This window comes from Perognathus longimembris, chromosome 8 (assembly GCF_023159225.1).
Source record: "Perognathus longimembris pacificus isolate PPM17 chromosome 8, ASM2315922v1, whole genome shotgun sequence".
NCBI lineage: Eukaryota > Metazoa > Chordata > Mammalia > Rodentia > Heteromyidae > Perognathus > Perognathus longimembris.
The window spans coordinates 72,137,766-72,155,726 of NC_063168.1; the positions used below are offsets into that span (position 1 = coordinate 72,137,766).

General features: G+C 59.7%; 1 protein-coding gene across 1 annotated transcript in view; it reads right to left on the bottom strand.

Annotated features, from left to right (window-relative positions):
• Positions 1-276: 276 nt before the first annotated feature.
• Greb1 (growth regulating estrogen receptor binding 1) overlaps positions 277-17,961 on the bottom strand; it is a 51,424-nt gene continuing 33,739 nt past the window's right edge. The window contains 14 exon segments of the mRNA XM_048352175.1: positions 277-440; positions 769-907; positions 1,970-2,170; positions 3,678-3,813; positions 4,564-4,782; positions 6,118-6,148; positions 6,151-6,288; positions 7,027-7,231; positions 8,881-9,042; positions 11,270-11,412; positions 12,488-12,646; positions 14,298-14,400; positions 14,861-15,429; positions 17,317-17,406. Coding sequence (XP_048208132.1) covers positions 277-440; positions 769-907; positions 1,970-2,170; positions 3,678-3,813; positions 4,564-4,782; positions 6,118-6,148; positions 6,151-6,288; positions 7,027-7,231; positions 8,881-9,042; positions 11,270-11,412; positions 12,488-12,646; positions 14,298-14,400; positions 14,861-15,429; positions 17,317-17,406 — 2,459 coding nt within the window.

A 17,961-nucleotide genomic window follows, 5' to 3' on the forward strand; every position in this document is an offset into this window, starting at 1 on the left:
GCCATGGGTCTGGCCCAGAAAGGAGTCGCAGGTTCTCAGTTCTGCCCACCCGGGAGCCATCCTCACGAGAGTCAGTAGTCACTACCTGCCCGGGACTGCCGGTGACACGTCCCCCGGGGGGCTGCGGAGCAGACGGCCTGGGCCATTCCAGTTCCAATACCCCAGGTCCAAGACTTCCTTTAGCCTCCGAGTAGGGGGGGATCTGAGCACCCCACCCCCTCGGAGCTCCGCCGGCCTCTCTCTCTCTCTCTCTCTGTTCTCTCTCTCGCCTGAGCCTCAGATGTGCCGTCCCGTGAGGAAGAAGAGCGGCCGGTCCTCCTTGGCGTTGGCCGTCTGGAACTCGTCCCGCAGCCGGAACTGCCACTCGTCTTCTAGCTCCAGGCGCACGACCGTCTGACGCAGCGAGTTGCGGTCCTGGCAGATCACGCACAGGGTGGCACCTGCGACGGCGGCAAGGGCAGAGGGCTGAGCTCCTCCCAAAGGAGAGCGGCAAGGAAGGGCGAGCAGGAGGAGGACACGTGGCTGGCGTTCCCCTCTGAGTGACTATCCATCACGGTGGGGCTGGAACCCGTCCGGCCAGCCTTGGTTGCGAGGGCAACATGGAGGCCAAAGAAAAGCGAAAGGGCAGGGCCGGGCACAGGTGGCTCAGGGCAAGCACTTTCCCATTCCTGTGCCTCTGTTTACCCACTAGCAAATAGGGATCAAGCCAGAGGTCCTGCCATCAAAGATGGCAGCCTGTCGAGTCAGGAATCAGGACAGGGGCGTTACCTTTAAGGAAATGGAACTTCTTTAGGAAGCTAGCTCCCACGAAAGAGTCGCAGAGGTAGAGCAGGAGCCCGCTGAACTTCAGCTCGGAGCAGCTGGTGTTGAGGGAGTGGGGCCTGGAGCTCACGTAGCACACGGAAATCTGCAAAAGAGCGGGCCCGAGAGAAGCGTCACTTCCACGCCCAGCTCGGCAGCCCAGGGCCAGACCCAGCACGCGCCAACTCCTTGGTCAAGTTCAAGATTGGCAGAGAGCCGGGGCTGCGGGGGGGGGGGGGGGGAGGAGGGGGAGAGACATAACACTGTCATGTTATTTCCAAACTCGTATCCAAAAAGAATCAGCTCTCGGAGGTTGATCGTGGTTTGTTAAACTCATGAATTGCTCCGAGATTCAGAACTATCGCGGCCTCTGAGGTGGGTGTGATTGCGACCATCTTCTACTTCCACCCTACCCAGCTCTCGGCCTCGGTCTTGCTCATTAGCAGGCGAGGATAAACAGCGGAGAGGGAGGGTTGAGCCGGGGTGGCCCTCGGTACCCACAGGTTCCCTCCGCATCCCCGGACCCAGCCAAGCACCAAGCACAAGTACTTGGGAAAACTCAGGAACCGGGTGGTTCACGCCTATAATCCTAGCTAAATACGTAGAAGGCTGACATCCGAGGGTCGTGGTTCCAAGTCAGCCAGGGCAGACAAATCTAGAAGACTCTTATCTCCAATGAACCAGACAAAAGCCAAAAGTGAGGGCACAGCTCAAGTGGCGGAGCTCTGGGCGTGAAGGAAAAAGCCAAGCAAGATCACAAGGTCCCGAGTTCAAGCTCCAGGACTGGCACAAATGTGTATGTACGCACGCATGCATGTACAGGTATGTGTATGCGTATGTGTATATGTATATACGTGTGTGTATAGATGCCAGAGCACAGTCATAGATAGAAAAAGTTGTGTCTGTACCGGACACGTGTAGACTAGTTCCCTAAGCGATGCCCACTTGCACGGCCGCAAGTATGAACGATGTAGACCCGGCTTCCAGTGCCCCGGAGGATGCGGCTCAGTGACCTGCCAGTGTTATACCGGCGTCTGGGGTGGGGGGCGCGGGGTGCTGGGGGGGGGGGGCCCATCCCCACGGGTTCCGTCCTGGCTGCCGGCCCATCTCCGTCCTCCAGGGTCCCTCCACCACCCCCCCCCCGCCCGGGTCCCGGGGCGGGCGCTACCTGCGATCCCAGGTTGAGGTAACAGTCCACGGACAGCACGGGGTGGCTGTGGTTCCTCAGGGACAGCGGGAAGAAGCGGGGGCTGTGGTACTGGAGGAATTTCTCCAGCAGGAGCTGGGCCGGGGCCGCCAGGAGCGTGTGCTTGCTGTCCGGGGCGCAGATGTACTGCGCGGGGACCACGGCCACGGAGCTGTCGGACACCTGCCGGGGAGAGCGGAGCGGGCATCAGCCACCCTCCCCCTCCCCCCCCCAGGAGGGGGGACCCGGCGGGGGGAGTGAGCTACAGGAAGGAAGAACTCAAGCCTCCGGTTGGGCGCCGGTGGCTCACACCCGTCATCCCAGCCGCCGGACAAGTCCAAGTGACTGGAGATTTCCAGCGAAGGTAGAGTGCTAGCCTCGGGTGAAAAAGCTAATAAGCAAAGGCACGAGGTCCTCAGTTCAAATCCCAGTACCGGCACAAAAATACACACACCTCAAGGATAAACGCGCCAGGAAGAAAGATGAGGCCTTGTGAACAGCGAGCGTGGAAAGCCACCCGTGCGATCGGGCACGGGGTGGAGGCGCGGCGTATCCACGCAGGAAGCGGAACGGCCGGTCCACAGGAAGCCAAAGAACAACGGCAAGGCTGCCCAGAACCCCTCCCCCCCCGCCACGGCCCAGCCCTCAGAGCCCTTGCCGCCCCCAACACGGCTCCCATAGAAAACGGAACCAGAGCCTCTGTCAGAAAGGCCTAGATCTTTCCCACGCTGGACGTGGAAGCAGGCCCAGCGCCTCGCTCCCGCCCCCTCCCGGCCGTCGAGGCTTCCTGCGCCGGGAACGCGCCCTGGGCGGCCAGTCGCCCTTCAGTCACGTGCACCTGCTCCTCACCACGGACTTGAACCTGTCTAACCGCAGCCTCGGCGGCAGGCTGCGTCCATACTGTGACACACACAGGCGTGGAAAGAATCAGGTGGCTTCGCTCCCACGAAAGGCCACGAAATGTACATACATTAAAAGAAATAGATAAGAGGAAAGGCCGTGAAGTGGTTCAAGCTTTCCTCGGCAGAATCGATATGCAGCCTAGCCTAATAGGAAACTGACATTACGTTCAGGATAGAAATGAAGGTCTGAAAATGGCACCGAGGAACACAAAAGAAAACTGGAGTTGTAGAAGTGTATCAACCAGGAGCGGTGACATTGTCCAAAGAATGTGCTGCGTACCTCACTTGTGTAACGGTAACCCCTCTGTACATCACCTTTTTTTAAAATAACAATGACACCAGCTGGGCGCTGGTGGCTCACGCCTGGCATCCTAGCTACTCAGGAGGCTGAGATCTGAGGATCGCAGTTCAAAGCCAGCCCGAGCAGGAAAGTCCATGAGTCTGTTACCTCCAATGAACCACCAGAAAACCGGAAGTGGCGCTGTGGCTCAAAGTGGTAAAGCACCGGCCTTGAGCAAAAGAGCTGAGGGACCGCGCCCAGGCCCCGAGTTCAAGCCCCATGACCAACCAAAAAACAAACAAACAAACAAATGAAAAAGACTTCAGTTCTTCTTAACTGGAACTATAAAGCCAACACGGTTTCGAGCCTCCATCAAGGGCTTAGCTCACTGGCTCCCAGGTTCAAACGCGAGGCCTCCTGCTTGCAGGCGCGGCTCTTCTGTTCAGAGCCGAGGGTGGGCGGCGGGTGAATCTAGGCCGGGCCCAGCTCCGCAGAGCGCCGCGCTCACCTTGGAAGTGACGTGGAAGGACCTGTGGCCGCCCACGGCGATCTGCTTCTTCATCACGCTGAAGCGGTTGAAGCGGCAGAGCAGGAGGCCGGCGCTGTGCACCCTCAGGTTGAAGTCGACGTCGTCACACGTGAACCTGACCGAGCAGAGGAGCCCATGGCACCGGCACGGCCCGCGGTGGGGGGGGGGGGGAGCGCCACTCCCTGGAGGCCCTGGGGCTACCAAGGTGGGTGGCCTGATCCCTCCAGGCCTTGTTCTTCAGGAGGCTGAGGGAAGGGAAGGGGGGAGCCGGCAGGACCCCAGGGGGAGGGCCGGCACTTGTCCTAGCTGAAGAGCGGGCTCAGAGAGCAGGCGCCTGGCGGCTCTGCCAAGCTAGGGAGTGGCAGAAAGCGGCTTCAGCGGGATGTCCAGCCCGACACCCCCGAAAGGGCCACTCGCAGAGGGGACCTCAATAAACACACTTCCATAGCTGGACGTGTGGGAAGCTACTCATGGAAAATACTTAAAAGCTAAGGGACGGCCCTCAGGCCCTGCGTTCAAGCTCTAGAACCAGAACCAGAAACGAAAACGAGAACCCAAGCGAGGCACCTGAAGAGGGAGTCCCAACCAAGCCATCCACAGCACGCGTGAACGCACTAACAGGTGCTGCGCGTTGAGGCGCGAAGCGGGATCATTTTATGGAACCACGCACCATCAGACAACGCTGGAAACGGCTGAGGACTGAGAGCGGGCGGGGCCGGGCTGGGGCAGAGCCTCGGCGGGGCTGTCCGTCAGGCGGAGGAGGCGTGGGGGTGTCTGCAGGGTCGGCCCGAGGCCCTCCCCATGCCCAGCCTGTGCTGGGGGACCCCCCCCCCCGCCCCCGGGAGCAGCCGGGCCCGGTGCTCACCGGTTCTGGTTGTACTGCACGTTCTGCGTCAGGTCCACGTTCAGGATGATGAAGTCGTGCACGTGGCAGCGGGAGAAGGGCTCCCGCACCTCGCTCTGCCGCGTCTTGCTGGCCCACTTCCGCAGGCCGATCAGGGCGTAGTGCGTGATGTTGGGGGACGCCTCGATGTGCTGCAGGATGTACTTGAGAGAGACGCTCCTCTCCGACCACGAGAAGTCCCTGCTCGGGGGAGGGAGAGCGAGGGTCCCAGGCTGACTCGCCCTCCGCCCGCACCGCCCCCAGGGGCAGGCGCCACGCCACGCCACGCCACGCCGTCCACCCTTGCAGTCATTTCCTTCTGTGCCCTAAGCTCTCACCCACGTTCTAAACTCGGGTCATAATTCATTTAAGCTTCACCGGAAAGGGTAGCCCAGGTATCAACACCCTCCAAGGTGAGGAAATCGGACCCCCGGAATGATCTAGTCCCTGACCTAAAGCCTAACAAAGCCAGGAGCTGGAGCCAGCCAGCCAGCCAGCCGGGGGGGGGGGGGGGGTGGGCGAGGGGGGGGGAGAGGGGAGCCCAGATGGAACCAAGAGGGGCATCTCCGGGGTTGTCACCTCCGCTCCTAGACACGGGGCTCATCAGACAGGCCTGCTCCGTTTGTAAGGACTTCCGCCTATGTATCCTAAGTAGTTCCCTTTCCTTCTTTCGTGGGGAGTAGGGTTTGGACTCAGGGCTCTGTACTGCGAGGCAGGCACTGCACCCTTCGAGTCACGCCTTCAGACGTCAATGCGCTAGTTTAGGATGGGGTGTCATTCTTAGCCCGGACTGCCTGCTGTGGGGTGACAATGACCATGTACCACCACGCCCAGCTTTTCTCTGCTAAGATGGAATCCTGAGAACTCTTCCCGCTGCTGGCCTCGGACCGTAATCCTCTCCATGTCAGCCTCCCAGGGGGCTGGAGCACCAAGCAGAAGCCACCAGCACCTGGCTGGCTTTCATATTTTTATATTTATATATACATTAAGTTACTATACACGCATATTTATTTATGGGGTTCCTTACTATGTGCATATTTAAGACCTACACAGGACTGGGAATATGGCCTGGTGGCAAGAGTGCTCGCCTCCTACACATGAAGCTCTTGGTTCGATTCCCCAGCACCACATATATGGAAAACGGCCAGAAGCGGCGCTGTGGCTCAGGTGGTAGAGTGCTAGCCTTGAGCGGGAAGAAGCCAGGGACAGTGCTCAGGCCCTGAGTCCAAGGCCCAGGACTGGCCAAAAAAAACCTACACAAACGTGTCCCTGTGTACGTATGGACGGTGAGTCTATGGCGTGTGTCTGTTCTATGTCACAGACCCTAAGAACATGGAGAGAGCTGGGTCTGGAATGGGGGTCCGCTCCGGCCACAGCCGGGGGTGGCCTTGGTCAAGAGCCCCCCACTGAGGGCCATGCCTGTGGAGGGAGGGAGGGAGGCTGTACCCCGGGAAACCGCCCACCGTGTTCCCCCACCCCCGCACAGTCCACGCCCCCCGCGCCCCCTCACCTGCCCCGCCCACCGCGCCCCCTCACCTGCCCCGCTCCCCGCAGTCCACGTCCACGCGTTCCACATGACGCAGGAGTCGTCTGCGATCACGATGAACGGCCAGATGTCCTGAGGCCGGATTCCCAGCTCCTCCTGCCGGTTCCGCTCCAGCTCCAGGTTATGGTAGGACAGCTCCTTGATCAGGAAATGGGCAGCCCCTGGAACGGGAAAAGATCCAGTTCCCGTGCGCCCTGCGCGCTCTCACCGCGGGGGGCCTGACCCCATCCCCTGCCGGGCCGGCCACCCCTCCTCCACCGCCCACCCAGGGGGAAACGCCCCGCCCCTTGCCAGCTTGTCCGCACATCTGTGCAGAAGAGGGATGGAATCCGTAACCAGACATGGGAGTCTCTACTAGTCAAACGAATGCCTTTAGGATTCCAAAAGCAGAAAGGGTAACGTCAGCGGCTGAAGCCTTCCAGCTCTCAAATGGTCTCCCGGTCACAAGAGTTTTAGCTAGCAGGGTGTGTCAAAAGGCCGAGCCCGGGGGTTCAAGCTTGCAATCCTAGCAGCTTGGGAGGTGGAGATCAAGGAACCAAAGTCCAGGCCACGCGAGACCTTATCTCAAATAATAACCAACATGGGGCTGGGAATATTGCCTAGTGGCAAGAGTGCTTGCCTCATATACATGAAGCCCTGGGTTCGATTCCTCAGCACCACATGTACAGAAAATGGCCAGAAGTGGTGCTGTGGCTCAAGTGGCAGAGTGCTAGCCTGAGCAAAAGGAAGCTAGGGACAGTGCTCAGGCCCTGAGTTCAAGGCCCAGGACTGGCAAATAATAATAATAATAACCACCAACATGGCAAGGGCTGCCTGAGTGGCTCACATGGTGGTCGACCTGTCTAGCAGGTGTGGGGTCCTGGGTTCAAATCCTACTGGGGGCGGAGGGGAACACCTACCGACTCCAGCACTGTTGAAGATGCTCGGGAGCACCAGCATGATGTGGTTGGGCCAGTACTTCTTATAAATGGCCATTTCATACTCCTTGACCACGAGCACGTGCAAATGGCTGGCCCCGTCCATCGCGTGGTACAGGTTGAAGAGCCCGTGCTCGTGGCGGCCCGTGGTTGGAGTGAACGTTGGACTTTTTATGTACTCATGACTCTGTGAAGGAGAAATCCTAGATGGGGCGTGTGCAAAGGTGGCCACGGCCCTCCCTTCCTTCCACAGGAAGATGGGGAGTCTTCCTTCCACGCCCCTTGAATCCCAGAGAGACGTGCGCCTCTATTTTACCAACAAAACGCGGCAAAAATGATAAGCAGCCAGTTCCGAGCCCCGCTCACGCCTTCCGCTCTCTCAGAAGTCACCCGTGAACGGGCCTGAGCTGCCTGGCTTGAGAGCCCCACCGAGCAGGGACGCCAGGCCGGCCAGGCTCCTCGAGACCGGAGGCCCCAAGCCAGCTGCCCCACCCCCCCAGTAGCTCAGAGCTCAGCCCAGAGGCCAGCGCCCCTCGCCCAAGCCGCAGGCTCCCAGGAGAACAAGCCCAGTGCAGCTGGGGTCAAAGGAAGCCTGGCACCCATCCACGAGCCAGAGCCAGAGCCTTCGCCCTCTCCGGTCAGAGGCTACTCGTACGCGCTGAGCACATTCTAATGGATGCTTCCAGGGTTTCTCACGCGATGAACAGAGGGCATTCTAGATGGTCCCTCTATCATACCCTGGGGCTAGGGGTCTTTGAGGTCAGCAGCTCTGTTTCCTTCATCCTGAATAAGCACCCGGCTGGGTTAGGGCTTCTCCCTCTGAATCTCTCAAAGCACCTGCTGGACAGGTGTGCATGCAGCCGGTGCTCACGGCTGATGACTGAGAGGCTGAGAGGCTTCTTCTGACAAATCCACAGCCATCGCCGTGACATTCTGACACAGGGCCGCCACACATGCCTTATCCCCAAGGCCTCATGGGCTCTGGGCAACAAGATGGTGGGCGAGATGGCGGAGCAAGATCCAGCTCCCAGGTGTCTGGCACTCAGGAGGAGGAGGGCCAGTGCTTGCCCCTTGGGGTGGACTCTGGGCTGTCCTGCTGGACCTGCCAGGTCAGGAGCCCAGTGAGGGGCATCTCAGGGACAGGGGTCATTGAGGACAATCTCTTCATGAGACAAGGAAACGGATCTGCGAAGCCAAGCCCTGACGTTCTTATGGGTGAATGGTAGGATGTCAGGGATCTGCCCCCAGAGGTACAGGAAGACCAAGAACGAGGACAGAACACGCAGCTAAGCGGCAAGAGTGGAAGCGGTCTCTACCTCAGCCTGTGCAAAGGGAGCTACCACCACCTTAAAGAAATGAAGAAGGGCAGCAGGCTGAGATCTGAGGAGCATGGTTCAAAGACAGCCCAGACCAGAAACTCTGTGAGATTATCTCCAATGAGCCACAAAAAAAAAAAGCCAAAGTAGAGGTGGGACTCGAGCAGTAGAGCACCATCCTGGAGTAAAAAAAGCGATGGGCACAGTGTAAGGCCCTGAGTTCAAGTACCAGCACTGGCGCTAACCAACTATGGGTGCCTTCTGGTACTGTGCTGGCACCTCTGGCTGCTTATTCCAAACAATTCTCACGAGCTTTTTCAAGAATGACTCCCCAGCCTCACAGATGGGGAGCCCGGCTCAGATATGAGGAGACAAGTTCCCCTGGCACCTAGTGAGGGGCAGCGCAGGCTGAGTGGCCGCCATATTGTTTCCGGACGCGTGAGGCAGCCTTGCAGCCGGGATCCCGGCTCGGGGATGCCTGGCAGCCGTTCCGAGTCACCCCACGGAGCCCGGGCTGTACCTTGTCAGTGACGAGGGGCAGGCGCATGCTCTCCAGCTGGCCTCCGGGTTGGCTGAAGACAAAATGGTGCTCCTTGGACTTGGGGATGATGAAATGGAGCTGGATTTCCTCTCCTAGCATGGAGTAAGAGAAGGCAAAGGCGTGCAGGGTGGACTCATAGAGCTGGGGTGCGAGGGAAAGGACAGAGCTTACCATCAGAGTCCAGCCTGTGTCCCAGGACCCCGGCCCTTCCTGGCCACGGCAACGCCACGGCCATCCTGCCCCACAGAGCAAAGAAATCCACACACCCAGGGGCCACCGCTGCCACCGCCACCCGGCACGCATGCCCGCCTGCCCGCAGTGGGGGGGAGGGGGTCCCCATCGGGAACCCCATCAGGAATCAGGAGCCACCCAGTCCTGTCACAGCTTCTAGCCTCAAGCCCTCTGGACTGTGGGTTTGAACCCAAGGGCCTCATTCTGGGTTGTCCAAGGAGTCATGCCATAGAGTTCACTTTTTAAGAGGAATAAGTATATTTTTCCACCGTGGGTACATTGTGAAACCATCTCTTAGGAAGACAGTATTAGCCAGGTGCCAGTGGTTCACACCTATCATCCTAGCTACTCAGGAGGCTGAGACCTGAGGATCATGGTTCAAAGCCAGCTAGGGTCGGGCAGGAAAGTCCAGGAGACTCCCATATCCAGTTAACCACACACACAAGAAAGTGGAGCTGTGACTCAAGCGGCAAAGTGTTAGCCTTGAGCAAAAAGGCTCAGGGACAGGCTCTGAATTCAAGCCCCAGGACTGACCACCCCCCCCCATACACAGCAATAATACGGATAACCGCCAAGCTAGCACATGCGCGGCAGGCCCCAAGGAGCCCACGGCTGATCATTCGGCCTCCTCTTCCCAGGTGGCCCTGTCTGCGCCCTGCCGCTCTGGTGCGACTTCCCGCCTAGCGTTGCCCTCGGCTCAGGCAGCCTGTTGGGGGAGGGGGGGCCCCAGGCTGACCCTCAGCTCTCAACTGACAGCCTGGTGGGGGCACTGGGCACCCCAGGGCTGCGGAGAGAGGCGGGTGCCTGGCATGCGTCACCTCAAACCCTGCCAGGCACAGCGGCTTCTTGGGGAAGAGAGGTTTGGCTCTAGGGCTGCAGGTGCGTGCAGAAGGGCGTAGGGGAGGAGGGGGAGCCTTGGGGGGGAGGTAGAGAGAAAAATGAGGGTGTGGGGGGCTGGAAACCATAGTCAGGGGCTGGCAGGGGCCTGGTCATCACTTGCTGGACGGGGTCATTCTGAGCATGCTCCTATCCTCTCTGTGGCCGCAGAGCGAGGGTGGCCAGGACAGCCCCTCTGCCCCTCCGCTCCCTGGCCTCCATTCATGCTGCACAACCACGCTTTAAGTTTAAACGAATTCACGGCTGCAACTCACTGGAACCATCAGTGACTACAGCTTGAATTTCAGAATCAGGAAAATAGATTCACACGTATTTCTTTTTTTCCTTGAAAGAAATACTTCATCTCCGAGCTGGGGGTAGGGAGTGGGGAGATGATAAAAGGGTTTCTTTGGTCAATGGGGTTACGGCATAACTTGGTCCTTTTAAAAAAATTGTTCAAGTGGGCACTGGTGGCTCACACCTGCCGCCTCAGCTATTCAGGACGCTGAGATCTGAGGATAGGAGATCAAAGCCAGCCCTGGCAACAAAGTCTATAATAGACTCTTGTCTTCAATACACTTATTTTTTAAAGACAGTCGAAGCGGAGCTGTGGCTCAAGTGGTAGAACACTAGTCTTGAGCTAAGAAAGAAGCTGCTCAAAGATTGAGCTCGGGTTCCGAGTTCAAGCCCTAAGACCGGCATCAAAACTAATAAACATCATAATAATAATGTTCAGATGCGCCAGGTGCTGGTGGCTCGTGCCTGTAATCCTAGCTACTGAGAAGGTTAAGATCTGAAGAGCGCGGTTTGAAGCCAGCCCTGGAAGGAAAGTCCCAGGAGACTCTTATCTCCAACTAACCAGCAAAGAAAAAAAAAAAAAAAAAAACCTGTCAGAAGTGGACCTGTGATTCACGTGGCAAAACACCAGGCGTGAACCAAGTGAGAGTGTAAGCCTTGAGTTCGAAGCCCAGTACCAACTCCCCCCAACTAAACATTGTTCCTATGTACTTTATAATTTCAGCTCAGCCAGTATCTCCGCTCCTTAGACGGGGATCCCCAGATTTAGGTGAGGATGAGGTGAGAAACTTGACACCCCGATGGAGTGCAGAGGTGCGGCTACACCTGCTAACCAGCCGGAGCCGGAGCCGGAGCCAGCCGCGGCCCTGGGCTGGGAGCCGTGTCCGTGCATGCACGTCCGGGTCAACTCTGTCCCTCCGCTCCCCGGTGCTGGAGAGGCGGCAGGCCCGGCGCCGCGGCCTACCTGGTAGCGGGGGTGGAAGCCCCTGTACTGGTGGCACTGCTCGCAGTGGTGGTAGGTGTTGTAGGCCGCGTACTTGGACAGCCTCATCCGCGCCGTCTGGCGGCGCACGTACAGGTCCTCGGGCTTCCGGGGCATCCCTCTGTCTGCACAAAATCGCTCGGTGTCAAGGAGCCGCACGAGTCCCCGCACACACGTCACCCCGGCCTGCCGGAGCCCAGAGCGACCCGGCTACTCAGGAGGCCGAGTGCCGAGGAGGAAAGTTCAAAGCCAGCCAGGGCAGGGAAGTCGATAAGACTCTTATCTCCAATTAATTACCAAAGAGCCAGAGGCGGAGCGGTGGCCCAAGTGGTAGAGTGCCAGCCTTGAGTGAATACCGCTAAGGGACAAAGGCGACGCAGCCCGGGGGAAACTGAGGAAGATACAGCTCATACCAGGTCTTATGGAATGTTCCTTAAGGGCTGGGAATGTGGCCTAGTGGCAAGAGTGCTCGCCTCGTATACATGAAGCCCTGGATTCGATTCCCCAGCACCACGTATATAGAAAATGGCCAGAAGTGGGGCTGTGGCTCAAGTGGCAGAGTGCTAGCCTTGAGCAAAAGGAAGCCAGGGACAGTGCTCAGGCCCTGAGTCCAAGGCCCAGAACTGGCAAAAAAAAAAAAAAAAAAAGAATAATCCTAATGAAATGTTCCTTACACACAGTGACAAGTGGAATGGATTGTACCTAAACATATAAATGCCATCATGCTGGTGAGTACTTTTTTTTTTCATGCCCCAGTAATTTTTTTCAAATAATGTGGCAAAAACAAGATGGGTTGTTGATTTGGGGGGGGGGGAGGGGAGGAGAGGGAGGGTAGAGGAGGTTTGTGCCAGTCCTGGGGTTTGAACTCAGGGCCTGGACGCTGTCCCAGAACTTCTTTGCTCAAGGCTAGTGCTGTACCAGTTGAGCCACAGCACCACTTCTGGCTTTTGGGTGGTTAATAAAGTCAGGATGGCACAGATTTGTCTGACGTCGGTCTCTGGAGTGGGTAGGATTACAGGGGTGAGACGCAGGTTCCCGGCTTCCATCTTGGTTCTGAGCCAGGCTCTGCAGATGGCCGGGAACCACCAGCCTCCATCACTATGGAGGAGCAGCTCAGCCCGGTGGGATTCTGTCTAATGCGGAAAGGGCTACCGCCCACCCCCCCCCCCACCGCCCGGGAACTCCACAAGCAGGGCTGACCTTCGCTCTTTACGCCCTGATGGTGCGAACAAATCAGACTGGCATCCTCGTACTTGGGGTCATGAATGACATAGTCGAAAGGCATCTTCTGGAACAGCTCCAGGTCCGGCCAAGGGTCTGTGAGCTGGAGGTAGTGCCAATCTGCTTCTTCTCGGAGGCCTACAAGATGGGCACAGACCAGAGGTGAGGATGAGCTTTGTAAACGGTGGCTGGGAAAATGATCCATGGCACGTAGCTCTTACTGACCCATGGATTCCCGGGGAACCCCAGCCTATCTCAAGGGCTTCTGGCCCTGGTGGACCTCCGCGTGGTCCTAAGATGGCAAGCATTTGCATGACGCACTGTGTGCGCCCGGAGTCAGGGCCCTGGGCGGCACCCCCCCCCCCGGGCCGTCTGCCCTCTGACCTTCATGGTGACCTTCCCTCATCCCAGAGGCCTGCCGGACCCGCAGACCCGGGCCTCTGTGCTGGCTTCTTCCTCCGACGCCACCAAATGTGGCCCAAACCACATTTCTACCGTCTCCCACCAGGACGGAATGCAGCCCTAATATTCAACGTAGGTATGCAAAAATGGAAGAGGACAGTTGGAGCGATGGGTGGGGCGGGAAGGACCGGGGAGAATGAGGACAGGAGTGGCACTGGTCAAGGCACACTGTGTTCACGAGCTGACATTTTGAATTGCGACTCCTTTGTACGACTAAAGATACTAAATCAATCAGCGTATAGGCACTAGGAATACAAAATATATCAGTCTACTGACATATTATACAACGTTGATGTGTTTATATGTTGTTTATGTGTACGTTATATAATTATATTTGCATACGCCGATGTGTGTACATTATATACGCATCCTTCCCATTACGGGCAGTGTACAAGTCCAAAAGGAGGAGGCAGAGCAAGGGGTTTTATATCCTATGTAGTTGCTCAGAAATCAGGAACGATTACCATTTTGCAGGAGAAAACTGAGTCAATCGGGAATTTAATAGGCCCGGAAGTCAGTCCGGTGAGGTGGGTTCAAATTCTGTCTTTTATATTTGGTGGACGTAAGAAAGCCAGGTGACGGAAAGGCGACCATCCCGCTGATCTTCATCAGAGACGCTGCCTCAACCCACGGAAGCTCTGAGCTCCGCGGGGGCCCCTCCCCCACAAACCATAGCACAAGCCCAGCCTGGGACAGGAGTGGAGGACTGTGTGAGGGACAGACGGACAGCAGGCCGCCAGCCACGCCAAGCCCCAAGCCGATGCGAGTGCTCACCGCCAGGTGGCAGTCGCGCGCACACAACAGGGGTCTTCCCACAGGGATGACAGTCAGTCAGTCAGTCATCTGTCAGCCGGAGGCTACAGCCCTCCAGGCAGAACACAGATAGGAAGCGGAGATGTGTTTCCCGGAGGCTTAGAGCGAGGCCGCCCCGGGCGGGCAGGTCTGCGCAGGAAACGGGATTTGCCCACACTTCACCTACTTCAAGCGGGCCCGGTGGGCTCAGCTGCCTGGGGGCCGGGCACCGAGTCCCCTGGATGTCCGCCCTGCCACTGCCCAGCCCGGCCCCCGAGCTTGTCACCCGTCAGGAAAACGGGGCGAGGGGCGCCCACACCACTGTGCGGAAGGACAAACTTGGAAGTTTCTGTGAAGCACCCAGCGTGGTGTACCCCGCCCGGCAGGGACTCCGCCACCACTACCTACCCTTCCATTCGTCATTCCTCCCCTGGGGCTCTCGATCTGTGAGAGCCGCAGCTTGGGCCACCCCGGCCACTGACGGAGGCGACCGGACCCCCGGCCCGGCCCGAGCCTCCCCAAGCAGGCGACTCACCGATGTTGATCTCTTCTTCATCGTAAACATCCACTTCCGTCAGACGGATGAGCATCCGGGACAAGATGCTGAGAAACTGCAGGTAGGCGCCCGTCTTCCCGATCTGTGAGGACCCTGGGGTTAGAGCCGCCGGCAGGAGGCCCCGGCGCCCCCCCCCCCCCCCCCCCCCCCCCCCCCGTCTGTGAGGACCCAGGGGTGAGAGCCGTGGGCAGGAGGTTCTGTCCCGCACCACACCACAGCTGGAACATCTGCCTGCCCCGGTCCGTATGGCCCAGGAAACCCACATATCAAGGGAACAAGAGCGGCGTGCACACCCGGCGAGGGAACCCCAGCCTCAAGCCATGGGGCCACAGACACACGGACACACGGACACCAGGAGTGGGAGAGACGGCTGCCCTCCCACCACCCCCAATGCGTCTCTCCGTATCACCCCACTGCAGGCCATTCCAGAAGCTTCCAGAGAGTGAATGAGCGGGTACCGTCAGCCAGCGCCTTCTCACCGGCTACAAGGACATCCCCCCGAGTCCCGGAGCACACGGGGGACACTGAGGCACGGCACCCACCTGCGGGGGCCCGCTGAGCAGCAGCCTGCGGGGGTGGAAGCCGTCGGGGCGGCCCTCGGCCCGGTTGCCGTAGTCCATGTGGCTGGGCCTGGGCACGGTCCACTGGCGGTAGTAGAGGGACTGCTCGGTGGAGGTCATGGTCTTGCTCAGCAGGGGCCGGAAGGAGCTGGTCCACATGACGGACGGGGCGGGCAGGAGGGAGGCGGCCTTGGGCAGCCCGCTGCTGTCGGTGGCCAGGACCATGTCGTACACCAGCTTGGGCAGGAAGACCACGGGGGGCTGGCGGCTGGCCTTGCTCATGGCGCAGGGCGGGGCCTGGGGCAGGAGGGGCCCGGCCGTGGGCGGCGGGCCCGCGGGAGAGGAGCCGGAGGGCGGGGCGGCGGCCACTTGCGGGCGCTGGCCGGGAGGGGGGGCCGGCCCGCTCACCGCCGAGGGGGCTCCCTGACTCGCTCGGAGCCCCTGCCTCTCGCCAAGCATCCTGCTGTCCTCCACGGAGCCACATGGGGCGGGGGGCGAGGCCTGCTCCCCCGGGGGCGGCCCCAGGGACTCACCACCACCGAGCACGGAGCCTGGGGAGAGACGCGCCTGCTCAGGGGCACCCCGGGACACCCAGGGGCACCCCGGGACAATCGGGGACACCCAGGGGCACCCCGGGACAATCGGGGACACCCAGGGACACCCCGGGACAATCGGGGACACCCAGGGGCACCCCAGAACAATCAGGCACACCCCGGGACAATCAGGGACACCCAGGGACACCCCGGGACAATCAGGGACACCCAGGGGCACCCCGGGACAATCGGGGACACCCAGGGTCACCCCAGAACAATCAGGCACACCCCAGGACAATCAGGGACACCCAGGGACACCCCGGGACAATCAGGGACACCCAGGGACACCCCGGGACAATCGGGGACACCCAGGGGCACCGCGGGACAATCGGGGACACCCAGGGACACCCCAGAACAATCAGGCACACCCCGGGACAATCAGGGACACCCAGGGACACCCCGGGACAATCAGGGACACCCAGGGGCACCCCGGGACAATCAGGGACACCCAGGGACACCCCAGAACAATCAGGGACACTCAGGGACACCCCAGGACAATCAGGGACACCCAGGGACAGCCCAGGACAATCAGGGACACCCAGGGACACCCAGAGGCACCCCAGGACAATCAGGGACACCCAGAGACACACAGGACAATCAGGGACACCCCAGGACAATCAGGGACACCCAGGGGCACCCCAGGACAATCAGGGACACCCAGGGGCACCCCAGGACAATCAGTGACACCCAGGGACACCCAGGGGCACCCCAGGACAATCAGTGACACCCAGGGACACCCAGGACAATCAGTGACACCCAGGGGCACCCCAGGACAATCAGGGACACCCAGGGGCACCCCAGGACAATCAGTGACACCCAGGGACACCCAGGGACACCCCAGGACAATCAGTGACACCCAGGGACACCCCAGGACAATCAGTGACACCCAGGGGCACCCCAGGACAATCAGTGACACCCAGAGACACACAGGACAATCAGTGACACCCAGGGACACCCCAGGACAATCAGTGACACCCAGGGGCACCCCAGGACAATCAGTGACACCCAGAGACACACAGGACAATCAGTGACACCCAGGGACACCCCAGGACAATCAGGGACACCCCAGGACAATCAGTGACACCCAGGGACACCCAGGGAATTTTATTGTGGGAATTCCATCTGCACGTATCCTTGCTAACTGATCTGCAAATCGTAATGAATCGTGCCGCGAGCCCACCACGCGTGCGGCTCCTCCCGTGCGTGCGTGTGGCTGTGTGCAGCAGAGCCAGAGCTGCAATCAACGCTCCCCGGGCGGGAGGACGAGGCCACCCAGCCTTTCTCTCCCAATGCGCAGATCCGGGTCACGTGTGCCCCCGGGTGAAGCAGCGGCCTCAAGCCGGAAGACAGGCGAGCCACTTCCCATACTCGATGGGCTTTGGGGCCCTGGACCCCAGCACCTCCTCTCCTCCCCCTCCCCTCCCTCCTTCCCCTCCCCTCCCTCCTCCCTCCTTCCCGTGGTGCAGAAGCCCTGGGGCTCCAGCACTCGCTGCTTCTTCTGAGACATCGCCAGTGTCACCTTCGGTGTGAACCCCCGGGTCTCCGCTGGCCCTCCAGGGGCAGGGACGACGTGAGACCACAGGCGTGCACGCGGCGCCTGTCCACGCACCCCACACGCGCAGGGCCCTGCCGTCCAGTCCTCTCCCAACAGCCAGTGCGGCTGGACGGTGGACTCGGCTGCCTTCAAGATCCCAGGGCCCACGTCCCTCACTCGCTCCTCCGCAGCCCGTTCTCTAAGGTCGTCCCTCCCCGGTCCTGGCTGGAAGCACAGGACGCGCAAAGGCCCCGTGCACCCCTCTGCCCCCCCCCCCCGAAATCGCGAGCAGCCTGACCTCTGAGACTCACCTGAGGCTCTGGAGGAGAGGGAGGAGGATGCTGAGTCGTGGGACCGGGACCGCTCCCTCCGTGCGGGGCTCCTCTTCTCCGAGGGGGAGCCTGCTTCAAACACACACTGGAAATGCACCCCGGCCCCTGCCCCAGGGTCCTCCTCCCGGCCACAGAGCACGATCAAAACGTTCCTGAGGGCCCATCCCGACCAGCATAGAAAGCTGGGCACCACAGAGTGTGTGCCTGCCGCTGCAGCTACACGGGAGTCAGCATCCCGAGGCTCAGTCCAAGACAGGCCGGGTATAAAGGCAAGGCCCTTGTTTGGAAAATGATGAAGGAAACAGGGATCAGGTATGGGGCTCAAGTGGATGAGCACCTGCTTAGCAAGTGCAAGGCCCTGATTTCAAACCCCAGTACGACCAGTGTGTGTGTGTGTGTGTGTGTGTGTGTGTGTGTGTGTGTACTTATGTAATATAGAGTGTGAAGGGAAGGCTGGGGCCCAACCATGACACCCCCAATTTGCAGAGGATTGGGGCGTAGGTGGGAAGCACAGAAAGGAAGGATGAACAAGTACAATCAGTATCTACTATTTGAAAAATGAGCTACGTCACTTGCGGGCGGGAACAAGAGGGACAAAGCGAAGGACAGGGTGACATTGTCCAA